The sequence below is a fragment of the Pelophylax lessonae genome (genome assembly GCF_965119305.1).
Source record: "Pelophylax lessonae genome assembly, chromosome: 5".
Lineage (NCBI taxonomy): Eukaryota > Metazoa > Chordata > Amphibia > Anura > Ranidae > Pelophylax > Pelophylax lessonae.
In genome coordinates this window covers 309709193-309721767 of record NC_138772.1, presented here as the reverse complement: position 1 = coordinate 309721767, position 12575 = coordinate 309709193, and the positions used below count along the sequence as shown (strand labels likewise).

The 12575-nt window shown below is 40.1% G+C and overlaps 1 protein-coding gene across 1 annotated transcript in view; it reads left to right on the top strand.

Moving 5' to 3' along the window:
* DROSHA (drosha ribonuclease III) overlaps nt 1-12575 on the top strand; it is a 649328-nt gene that overhangs the window by 179836 nt on the left and 456917 nt on the right. Inside the window, exon 10 of the mRNA XM_082259249.1 lies at nt 10362-10433. Within this exon, the coding sequence (XP_082115375.1) occupies nt 10362-10433 (72 nt within the window). The remainder of the gene's footprint in view (nt 1-10361; nt 10434-12575) is intronic.

Genomic DNA, 12575 nt, shown 5'->3' with positions numbered 1-12575 from the left:
CATATCTTGGAGTACAGTACAGTACACATGCCATCCTCTCTTTCTTTCTTTGGTTTACCCTACATTGCTTTCTACAAAATTGAGGATTAACATAGTGGGGTAGGGTTATAGAAGAGTCATGTGCTCAAAAGCTTGCAAGTGTCTAATCACTTTAGGGTACACAACTATACCCCATGGTATATGAATATGCTGCCTATGTCCTGTAATTTACCCTAAGATATGGAATTTGCACGTAGGTCAAAATTCCTTTTTTTCCACTGCTCAAAACCAGTATTTGTCTTTCACGAAAAAGACACATCACATTGAGCAGATTGGGAGTGGCAGTGCTTTCTTCAGAAAGTTTTAGTCATAAAGCCTGATTTGATTTTGGATGGTTACAGCTAAAATTGTTTACCTGGTCATGACAAATACAGTTTATAAGACCTGGCCCCTCCTTCCTGCCGAGTGCTCCTATAGCAAGCAGCTTGTTATGGGGGCACCCAAGTCACTGTTTTGCTTGTCCATTCACACACGGAGCTTAGCTCGGCCCCACCGCCCCATCCCCTCATCGGCTCATTGCCCATGATTGACAGTAGCCGGAGCCAATGGCTCCCGCTGCTGTCTTAGCCAATGAGGAAAAGAGACCCAGGATAGCTGCTGCTCTCATGCGCATCGCTGGATTAAGATGAGGCTCAGGTATGTATTAGGAGGGGCTGGGAGGGCTGCTGCACACAGATATTTTTTTACCTTTGTGCATAGAATGCATGATAGTAAAAAAAAAACATTGAGCCTTTACAACCACTTTAAGGCTGAAAATGAAAAGTGTAAACAAACTGCTTTTTTGGATAGGATACAGAAAAATTAAACCCTGTCATTTCATTTTTAGCCGTCTGTGTTCTATAGGATAGCTTATTCTTCACTTTCTGTTCTAAAGACACAACAGGAAGTGAGTAAAATCCTCTACAGGTTTGGGGAATTCCCTAGTTAGAGGGTTGTCACTGGTAGAGGTGATAACTCCAATTTAAACATTTAGCTTCAGGTTTGTGTTCTACTTCTTTATAATTTTGGATTTCCCATCACTTTTGTGCTTGTGACTTTGCATTGAAATATGTCTGTAAGTTATATAAGATCCACTAAACAAACCAAAGTGTTTTTTTCTTTGGAGCTCAGCCACAGTGATCTTTGGGTTCTTCTTTACCTCTCTCACCAAGGCTCTTCTCCCCCGATAGCTCAGTTTGGCCGGACGGCCAGCTCTAGGAAGGGTTCTGGTCGTCCCAAACGTCTTCCATTTGAGGATTATGGAGGCCACTGTGCTCTTAGGAACCTTAAGTGCAGCAGAAATCTTTTTGTAACCTTGGCCAGATCTGTGCCTTGCCACAATTCTGTCTCTGAGCTCTTCAGGCAGTTCCTTTGACCTCATGATTCTCATTTGCTCTGACATGCATTGTGATCTGGAAGGTCTTATATAGACAGGTGTGTGGCTTTCCTAATCAAGTCCAATCAGTATAATCAAACACAGCTGGACTCAAATGAAGGTGTAGAACCATCTCAAGGATGATCAGAAGAAATGGAAAGCACCTGAGTTAAATATATGAGTGTCACAGCAAAGGGTCTGAATACTTAGGACCATGTGATATTTCAGTTTTTCTTTTTTAATAAATCTGCAACAATGTCAACAATTCTGTGTTTTTCCGTCAATATGGGGAGCTGTGTGTACATTCATGAGGAAGAAGAATGAACTTAAATGATTTTAGCAAATGGCTGCAATATAACAAAGAGTGAAAAATTTAAGGGGGTCTGAATACTTTTCGTACCCACTGTATATGCAATATGAAGGCTAATACAGTTATTAGTGGACCTAAAGTGTAAAAGTAAATTATGCACAAGGCTTGCACCAAAACTTTAAATGTACTAGATAATGCAAAAAAAAAAAAAAAAAAAAAAAAACAATTCTTACACTGGAAAGATAATATAAAAAAAAAACAAAAAAAAACACACTTCTGGGCCTAGGTAGAGCTCTACATAACCTATGCATAATGGGGAAGTGATATTTTCTCTCCTTTATAACAATCCTTTATAAAGCTATGCCTCCCCCAGCTCCCTCTTGACCATTTTTTTTTTTTTTTTTTTTTAGCTTTTATTAAAAATATTTATGATCTAGCAGTAATTGGTTACCACTCTGCATCCTCTTCCTTCCTCTGGTCCAGTTGAAGTTAGTAGCTGATTGGTTAGTATGCACAACTGCACTTAATTCTGCGTGCACCAGTTTTTGTAAATCTCCCCCAATGTTTCTTAGGGCTCTTTCACACGGGCGGTCCGATCAGATCCGCCTGTCAGTTTTTTAGGCGGATCTGATCGGATCCTCCATGCAGCTCTATGAGGCAGCGGGTGTCAGCGGAGACACCTCCGCTGACACTCGCTGCCATCCGCATCCGATCCTGTGCGTGAAATCTGGACGGATGGAAACCCTATTTTTCCATCCGTTCAGTAATCGGAGCGGATCTGATGACAGCGGACAAGCGGTCCGCTCTCATCCGATCCCCCATAGAGGGCAGCGGGTGCTGAGACACCTCCCTCTCCGCTCTGCAAGCGGAGACGGAGCTGTCATCCGCGCGGCTCAGCGGGGATCGCGGATCGATCCCTGCTGAGCAACACGGATCCGCCTACGGAGCGGACCGTGTGAAAGAGCCCTTACAATAACTGCTAAAAAAAAGCATCCTATGCTTTAGGAGATCTTTGATATGGAGGCCATGCTTAACTAATTTTATACTATTGTGAGGTTCACTAAAAATAACGTAACATGCGGAAACAGAGTCTGACATATTTAAAAGCATTCTGGAAAATCTATCTATCTATCTATCTATCTATCTATCTATCTATCTATCTATCTATCTATCTATCTATCTATCTATCTATCTATCTATCTATCTATCTATCTAAAAAAAAGTCTAGTGACATGTTGTAGTTAGTGCCAGTTTGTTCCTTCTTTTACATTAATAATTGCACCTAAATTACTTTCTGTTTTGTGAACAAAAAATCTGTAAGATAGAAAAAAAATGCCTGGAAGAAACAGATGGGTGCATATCCTTATATGATCTAGTGTACAAGGATTTCTAATATAACACACATTACACTCTCTTATCCACAGTTTTCCCATTGTCAGTATCTGAGAGTTCCAGAGAGACTGTAAGCTGTGATTAGTTGCTGTGAATGAATATTAGATTCACTGTAATCTGGTTAACACTGTTTATTACATTTGGGCCCTTGTGCACCAACTCTCACTAATGTTAGACAACTTAAACATATTCTCAGTTATTTTTTTCCAGCAGTGTATTGTAAAATAAAAAACATTTTATTCAACATTCTGAGCAAAGTGTTTGTGTTGTTGATCCTTGGCATCAATATTTCATTAAATATTAGCCATCTTAAACACTTCAAATTCCAGGGCAGTTGCAGAACATTATTGATAATACAGAAAGCACAATGTTTAGGCTGACTGTTCTGTGTGCATAAGGTATAACATTTTCTACCTGTGAAGACAAGTCAATTTATTACCCCTACAGTAAGTCATTAGTTGTATTTATTTGAGTCACTACATGAAGATCGACGAGGCAACACATGCTAAAAGTATGAGTTTTCAAATTTGATCCACATAGGTTGGAAACTGTTTAGACAGACATTGTGGGGGAGATTTACTAAAGCTGGTGCACTCAGAAGCCAGTGCAGCTGTGCATGGTAGCCAATCGGCTTATTACTTCAGCTTGTTCAATTAAGCTTTGGCAGTAAAACCTTTAAGTTGACTGGTTCCTATGTAGAGTTGCACCAGATTTTGCACTTTCCATCTTTAGTAAATAACCTCCTGTGTGTCCAGATTACTAACTTTGCTTATAGCCCACCCAATAGAACACTGTGAAAATAGTGTCAGTTTGCAAAACAGGGTATACCACTAAGCAGTGTTATCGCAAACAGCAAATATAGTATGGACTAATTAACTACAGTTCTTACTTTTTGAGTTAGCTTGGGAATACCGAGCCATAGTTTACTGCAGTTGACTTCCCTGTGTGCCTAAAGTGATTGTAAAGGTATTTTTTTAAAAACAAACATGTTATGCTTCCTTCCTCTGTTCAAGGGTTTTACACAGAGCAGCCCGGATCCTCCTTATCTGGGGTGCCCTGGCGTCGCTCCTGGCTCCTCCTCTTTTTTGGGTATCCCCACGGAGAGCCACTTGTCATGGGGGCACCTGTGCGGGCACGCTCCAGAGTCCTGCTGCTTTTGTGTCTATTGACACAGATGGCAGGACTCGCCCCCCACCCCCGTGCCACTGGATTTGATTGACAGCAGTGGGAACCAATGGCTCCTGCTGCTATTAATCTATCCATTGAGGATCTGAGACAGCGGCTGGAGCTGCTGGGCTCATGCTCTTCGCTGGTACGATTGGGTTCAGGTAAGAAAAAGGGTGGGTCGGGGGGGGGGGGGCAGGTGAAGCAGAAAATATTGTTCACCTTAATGCATAGAATGCATTAAGATGAAAAATTATGAGACTTTAAAACTCCTTCAACAGTGTACTAAAATATGTTTTCTTGAAGTAGAACAAGGGGTATGGGTTTTTTTTTTTGTAACATTCTTAAATTGTAAGTTAATAATAGTGACTTTGCATGCATGTGCATGTACACTTCCAAAACTGTGTCTTGTGGCTTTTCCAGAGGGTTTTCCAGTTGCTGTGCTATTTGCTTTAGCTCTGCAAGTTTTACACAGCCTAGAGGTCATAGGCTTTTCACACCTCCCTCTTAGGGCTCATGTCAATGGGCATTGACATCCACATTTGGACCACATGTCATAGGCAGGTCCGCAAAATCTTATTGACTTTAACTGGGCTGTACACATGGCAGTGCAGAGGCTGTGTTTGACCTTTATGGACACAATAGAGACTTACTAAAACTAGAGCACTCAGAATCAGGTGCAGCTGTGAATAAAGGTGCAGAGATTTGTGGCAAGGTGTTGGGATCCCCTGGCTGACACTACGGATGCGCTGGTGGCTCCTTGGGGCCAGTACCATCATATATATGCCTTTCTCCCTCTCAAACTTCTGCCCGAGACTTCTTTTACACCTTTCGCTGGTGCTTAAGCTATGATTAAGAAACAGTGAAAGGTGTGAAACGGTCAGCTGCTGCTGTACTTGTATTCTCCTATGCTGTATGGAATTTATCACTTCAATAAAAGGTGTTTTCATTTGTACTGCAGCCATCCAGAACTCTTTATTTCTTCCCTCTCAGCAGAGCAGACCTGTTGGCCCAAGGGCCGATCTTCCATTCTGCTTTACAGTTGCTGGCTTTGTCAGCTTGGCTGTTAAAAGCCAGGTGCTGAAGGATAGGAGGTTTTCTGACTCGGTGATTCCCATGTTGTTGGAGGCTAGGAAATCCACCTCTAGAAAAATTTACTATCACATCTGGAAATTGTATATTGCATGGTGTGAGTCTCTGGGGGTTTCTCCCCGTTCCTTTTTGATGGCTCGAATTTTTGCGTTCCTCTAAAGAGACGTGGAGCAGCGCCTGGCCTTGGGTACCATCGAGGGCCAGGTTTCAGCCTTGGCAATTTTCTTTCAACATCCTTTGGCTACGCATTACTTGGTTTGCACGTTTGTTCAGGGGGTTCGCCACTTGGCTCCACTTGTGCGGTCTCTGTTGCCTCCATGGGACCTCAATTTGGTACTGTCGGTTCTTCAGAAACCGCCTCTTGAAAATATTTGTGAGATTCCTCTGCTTACATTGTCCCAGAAGGTAGCCTTCTTGGTGGCAATTACTTCCGCACACAGGGTGTCTGAGCTGGCAGCTTTGTCTTGTCGTTCACCTTATTTGGTTGTTCACAGAGATAAAGTGGTGCTTCGCCCTTGTCAATTGTTCCTTCCTAAGGTTGTCTCTGGTTTTCTTCTGAATTAAGACATTGTGTTGCCTTCCCTGTGTCCTAAGCATTCTAAGGAGATTGCCTTGCATTCTCTGAATGTGGTTCAGGTGATCAGGGTGTACCTGGCAGCAACCGAGTCGTTTAGGAAATCGACAAAATAAATACAATAATACAATTTTTGCGCTGTGTATTAGAATTAGGCAGCTAACACTAAAGTGGTGTACCCAACCAATAAAGTAATACAAGAATAAAAACAGTGTAGCGCACTAGATAAATACAAATAAATGCTCATGAAAAGGCCAAGCAATCAGGTGTCCGAAGCGAAGATCTTAAATGTGATAATTATCACTTCAAGATGCAGTAGTATATGCAACAATAATCACTTCAAGGTGGAGTAATGTATATCACTCGTGAATCATCGCCATCACCAGATAAGTTGGGCACTCACCAGATGGTATGGCTACCATTACAGTAGCTAGAATTAGTGGTCTTCATTAGTGGTCTTTTTTTTCTTTTTTGCAGTTTTCCAAAAATAGCTTTTGGCTTTTGGCCAAGGTTCAGATTTAATTGTGTCTTTGCAATACCCTGAAACATCTACCCTTTCTTGAATTTCTCCTGAAAATTAGTGCATTTATTGTGCGAGGGTACTCTGGCATTAATGTGCTACAGCCTCATAGCTGTGCATTTGCAGTATGAGGTCAAAGATACCACTTTATCTGGCTGTTAATTTCTGATTAGAGGTTTAGTGATGTCAATATTGTGCTGCTCACTGTTCTCTTGCTAGAGGTTCTGATATGAGGAAGCAAAACCCTGCTTCCACCAAGATGTCCATTTGTATAAATAGACAGTAGAGCTGCACGATTGTGAAAAAAAAAAATCACTGGATTATACCCCCCTCACAATCTTAACCTACCTGGCATTTTCACGATTCATGTAACAGTGCAGAGCAGTTCCCTGCTCACAGCTGTCAAAGAAAAAAATAAACAAGTTTATCACAACATTTCTCAGCGCTGAGAGATAAAGAGAAACATTGTATCATTTTGTTCTTTTGGATCAAAGGGATGAACTTCGGTCTGTAAATGAGGTCAGTTTAACCACTTAAAGACTATGGGATTTTTTTTTTTACTAAAGGCAAAGCCGCTTTGCACTACATGTGCACTGCAAGTGCACTTGGAAGTGCAGTCGCTTTAGATCAGAGGGGGGCAAGGAAGGAAAATTAAAAAACAACATTTTTGCTTGCACATGATTGGATGATGGAAATCAGCAGAGCTTCCCCTCATTTCAGAGCTTCCCCTCAGATCTACAGTACTGCACTTCCAAGTGCACTTGCAGTGCACTTGCAGTGCACAGTGAATTTGCCTTTAGTAAATAAACCCCTATGCCTTTTTCTGACATTTGTTGCTTACAAGTTAAAATCAGTATTTTTTTGCTAGAAAATTACTTAGAACCCCCAAACATTATATATATATATATATTTTTAGCAAGGACCCTAAAAAATAAAATGGCGGTTGTTGCAATGTTTTATGTCACACTGTATTTGCGCAGCAGTCTTTCAAACACATTTTTTTGGGGAAAAAGTACACTCCAATTAATTAAATGTGAAAGGTGATGTTAAGCCAAGAATCGTGATCTTTAATTTAAGCAAAAAAATTGTGAGTCTCATTTTATCCAGAATTGTGTAGTTCTAATAGACAGTACAGGGCAAGGCATGGCAAATCTGTAATGGTAAATGTAATACTGGAGACTGGTCCTTTACCCTCTGCCTGCCTGTTTGTGGGCACAACTTCTAGAGTTCAGTGCTGAAGGTTTTTGAGTTCCCAGTGCATCTATGAAATTTTGAAGTTTGCAACATGGTTCTACAGCTGGATTGACTTAAAGCGGAGTTCCACCCTAAAAATGAGGTTTGCACCGTCCGCTAGCTTAAATACACCTGAAAAAGAATTGGATAATTAATTTTTTTTTTTTTGTTTCACTTACCTTGTTTTTAATGAAAATATACTTACCTTCCTTCCTCTTCCTTCCTCTGCGGTCACGGCCCACAACGTCACTTCCTCCTTGCATTGACTCCTGGGAGATGAGCGTCATCAATCCCAGGAGTCAATGCGCTTGCACCGGAGTCACTCGTCACTTCCGGTGCAGGCGCATCATTCCCTGCTGAACAGCTTCTGGGCATGCCAGTGATGACGCGCCTTCCCCCGGAAGTGACGGGCAGGGCATTCTGGGACTCCGACGTCACCGAAGAGGACACAAAGAGGGACGCTCTGACTTCAGCTGCCCACAAATGAGATGGGAGCGCTGGACAGGACATTTTCAAGGTAAGTATTTCTTCTTACAGGTAAGTGAATTAGGGGGCAGATCAGAGGCTATCCTTGCTTAAATGCACTAGCCCTGACTGTCCCGGGGGTATTTTTACCTTTTTTTTGCCCGGATCTCTACTTTAAGTTGTATAATTGGCTAGCTGTGCACATGCAAGTCAGTGGGTTTAATTTACTAAAACTGGAAAGTGCAAAATCTTGTGTAGGTGTTCATGGTAGCCAAACAGCTTCTAACTTCAGCTTGTTTAATTAAGGTGGTTCACAAGCCTAAACATTTTTTATCCTAATGCATTCCTTGCATTAAGGTAAAAAATGTTTAGGCATCGAATTGGGCCTTTCACCTTTCCTTTTACCTACCTGAGCTCTCTTTCGATCCAGTGCTGTGCATGTCTGCAGCTCTTTTCTCCCCTCACTTCTGGGCCTCGCTGGCTTTGCTGGGGCACCGAGAGATATTGGCTCCCAGTGCTGTCAATCAAAGCTTGTGACGAGGGAGCGGGGGCCGAGTCCCACTGTCTGTGCTAATTGACACAGCAGCAGGGCTCGTCAGCAAACATGCATGTGTGCCCTCATAGGCAGCAGCTTCCTGTAGGGGCACTGGACAGAGAGCAGAGACCAGGAGCGCCAGCTGGGGACCTGAATAGAGAAGGTGTGGGGCTGCTCTGTGAATTGCACAGAGCAGGTAAGTATAGAGATGTTTGTTATTTTCTGTTTACATTTTTTTTTTTTTGTTCCTTTTACAATTATTTTGTGCTTTTAAAAAAGAATGGAATCGGATTGGTTTCTATGTAGAGCTGCACCAGATTTTGCACTCTTCAGTTTTCAGCAATAACATTGTCTCAGGAAAAGGCTTAAAGCTGATACTCTTCAGAACAGTTGTGGATCATTTTGTCAAATAGTACATTCAGCAAGCAAGGGAAATCAAGAAAATAGCTTTTGACACAGTATTTTATTGTTGACATTTTATCCTACAGTTTTCTATTAAACGATATTCTTAGTACTACGTATCTCAGAGATATCTCTGGCTTTAAGTGCCATGTAATAACGCGTTGCCATCCTTATGATATTATAGTCCCTGACATGGGCAAATTGATGTAGCAGACTCATCCTATTTCTTGTCGGTGCCTGATATCTAAAATGTGTGTAAATTCATGCTTTTACCTCCATGATAGTTATGGGCTGAAAGGTGTACAATCCATGAAGTCAGTCGAGCAGAGTGTGTTAGCATGCAAAGGAAAGTGGGTCCATGCTCCTTGCAAGATTCAAATATTATACCTTATGCACAGACCCTAAATCTGCAGATTGTCAGGATCTGCTGTGTGTATTCAAACAATTTATAGCTCTATTGGAATAATCTAAATATTTATGGAAACCAGCACTTTATCTGAACTTGCTGCAGCTATTCTCTGACAACTTTTAGTTACCCTGCAGATACTGTGCTAGAATGCTGAAATATTGGATGTGTGTGCAAGTAATGATCTATTGCCTTACTTTTTGACAACAGAATAGTTTTCTAGTAGTGTACTTCAATTAAAAAACTTGGTATAGAATATTATGCATTATCTTGTGCTTATGATGCAAAAAAAAAGAAAAATGTAGTGCTATATTTTTGGAAGGTTCACATCTGTATAGTGTATTTTAGGTGCGTTACCATTGAACTCTATATAAAGCGTATCCAAGCACTATTTTTTTTTTCTTAATGTACCCCACCTTAAATGCACAGGTGTTTACAGGGTCTTAAGGGCAAATGTTTCATCTAAATTAATTCTACTACCAAATTACACGTCATTTTTTTTTTTTTTTTTTTATAATATTTTTATTTATTTATTTTTTTTTTGCAGGATATGCAAAAATAATTTTTTTCTGGGTTTGTAATGATTAATAAACTTTTTATGTTGCTCTTTATTGGCTTGTTAAATAATACTCGTAGTGTTGTATTATATTAATTTCTTAAATAAGCTAAAACCATTTGACCACTAGATGGTGATATTGTTCTACAGTGTTACAATGGCTCAAATTTGCGGCAGATGAAGGTCCATCTCTCATTCTCCACTACTTATTTCTCTCTTTGTTTTATACACTGCCTTCATTTGGAGCTAAGTGCTCTCAGAAATGCTGCAGTCTTGCGTTATCCCTTAAAAATGATTACTGTTCTTGTTGCTTTTGCAGATTCCCTTGTGCAAAGTAATCCGGTTTAACATTGACTACACAATTCATTTCATTGAAGAAATGATGCCCGAGGTAAGGAAACGCGTGTAACCCCTTTATTGCTAGAGTCTAGCAAGTGAAAGTCTTTGTCAGCCTCATGATATTTAATTGATTAAACATGGACTTGGGCAATTTTCTGTGTACACATTTTATTGCTGCTCCCCTGATATGAGAGCACTAAAGAAACAGGAATGGATTTTGTAATAAGTAGCAGAATCCGCTTCTGCCACCTTCATTACAGCTTTATCCTTTGATGTCCTGCCAGCTCACTGTTGTTGACTGTGCTAAAACCCATCGGGATACACAGGCTGCAGGTGAATTAGAGGGTCACAACTCTACCTCATCTCAGACATTGAGGCAGTTCATGGGCAGGACACACATATGCATTTTATTACATCAGCACCTTTTTCCATACGCTGCAAGCAAGTCAATAGCAAATTAACTCACTCTACTCTTTTGGTACAGTCCTTTTGTTCTTGTCTGTTTCATCTAAATGAATTAAAAAGGTGACATTCAGCTTACTGAGTTTTTTTTTTTCTAGTTTACAGTGCACTGTTTCTGAATATAAAGCCTCCTAAGTGTATGAAACATTCTTCAGTCCTCTCCTGGTTTTCAATTTGAAATGGTCATTTCGCCATGTTCCGGCTGTGCTTGCACGGTCCTATAACTTACCATCCATTTAAAAGACATATCTGCCATATTGTATTGCTCACAATACCCTGCAGGACTGTTTTTTCACATTATGGGTAATTCTTCCTTTAGGTAATAGTGTGTGGAGAGAGGGTCATTCAGAACTTGGTTAATGGAAGCCACCTGTAATAGACTTGAATGGCCTCAATATTAGCGTGCCATTGTGTTTGTTTTAGCTGCCAACTTCTTATACATGGGGCCAGCTGTTATTATGAAAAGGGCAAGAAAATACACAGTTAAATCTCCATATTGTATTAGTCGGTTTCTTTTAAAAGAAAAAATACGCTGGCATAGTGTTGCAAGATATGTTTATTGCTTTTAACATCGCTTTAGGGGAGATGACAATCTTGCTTTCTCAAATAGACATGGACAACTACAGCGCTGCGTGCAGAGTATAATTAAAGCCTAATGAACCAAACGTTATTATATTAGCAGAATCTAATTTTCTCTTCATATTACGCTAACGTATGTTTTGTCCAAACATCATATCCTCCTTGCTGTTTTTTTATGCGTGCTATTTTGTTTCGCCTGATATTTAGAAAGTCTAAAATGACATTTCTAAATAAGATGAATGCAGACTTCAAAATGATTCATTGTCTGCTATTGAATCTGTCGTAATGTTGGCAAACTAGCAATAAAGTACAGCGGGGAACCTGCTAGTCTTAACGTAGTCTTATTGTCATGCTTGGCTGCCTATGTGCGTACAGATGCTTAACAATGCATCTTTGTCGCACTGAACATAGCAGAGGTGTATTGAGTTGGATGTAATTTGCATGGTGGGAGTTTATATATATATATATATATATATATATATATATATATATAAAAAAAAAAAAAAAAAACTGTTTGTTTTTAAATAAGCATTCTTGTTCTAGGTTCATAATGATCTATGGAAGCAGGAAGGCTGTGATCCTCCCTAAGCAATACTAATCTGTAGCTGAAAATACTAGTGATCACTGGTTTGTAGCTTTTTAGTAATGGTCCATCTGCTATTTAAATTACTGGTTACAGATCAGGGGTTGTAGATGTTTTTTGGGCTGCAGCAAACCACTGCTGGCAAATGAAAACTAATAATTGCAGCATTCAGATGGAAAATATCCCTTTAGTCAGTTTGTACTAAATCAAAGCGTTCGATCAATTATTTGCCTTCAATATTACATAATTGCTGATTGCATGGTATATAGTAGCCTGCAGGCATTAGTAATACATATTTAATAGAGGCAGTGCAGGCAACCAGGACAATTTATATGCAATGTAACCTATTAACCACTTCAGCTCTCACACCTGTACACTCTCTAATGGACCAAAACATTTTTTCCATTACTGCTACTGGCCTGTTCTTTCAGGTGTGACTTGTTCATTACACAAGATGACAAATTAATTCCTTTATTGTTTTCTTTTATGACCAATAAAGCTTTCTTTTGGTGATATCACTTTACAAAAGTACTTGTGCAATTCATAATCAAAATGGTGACAGCACTAAAA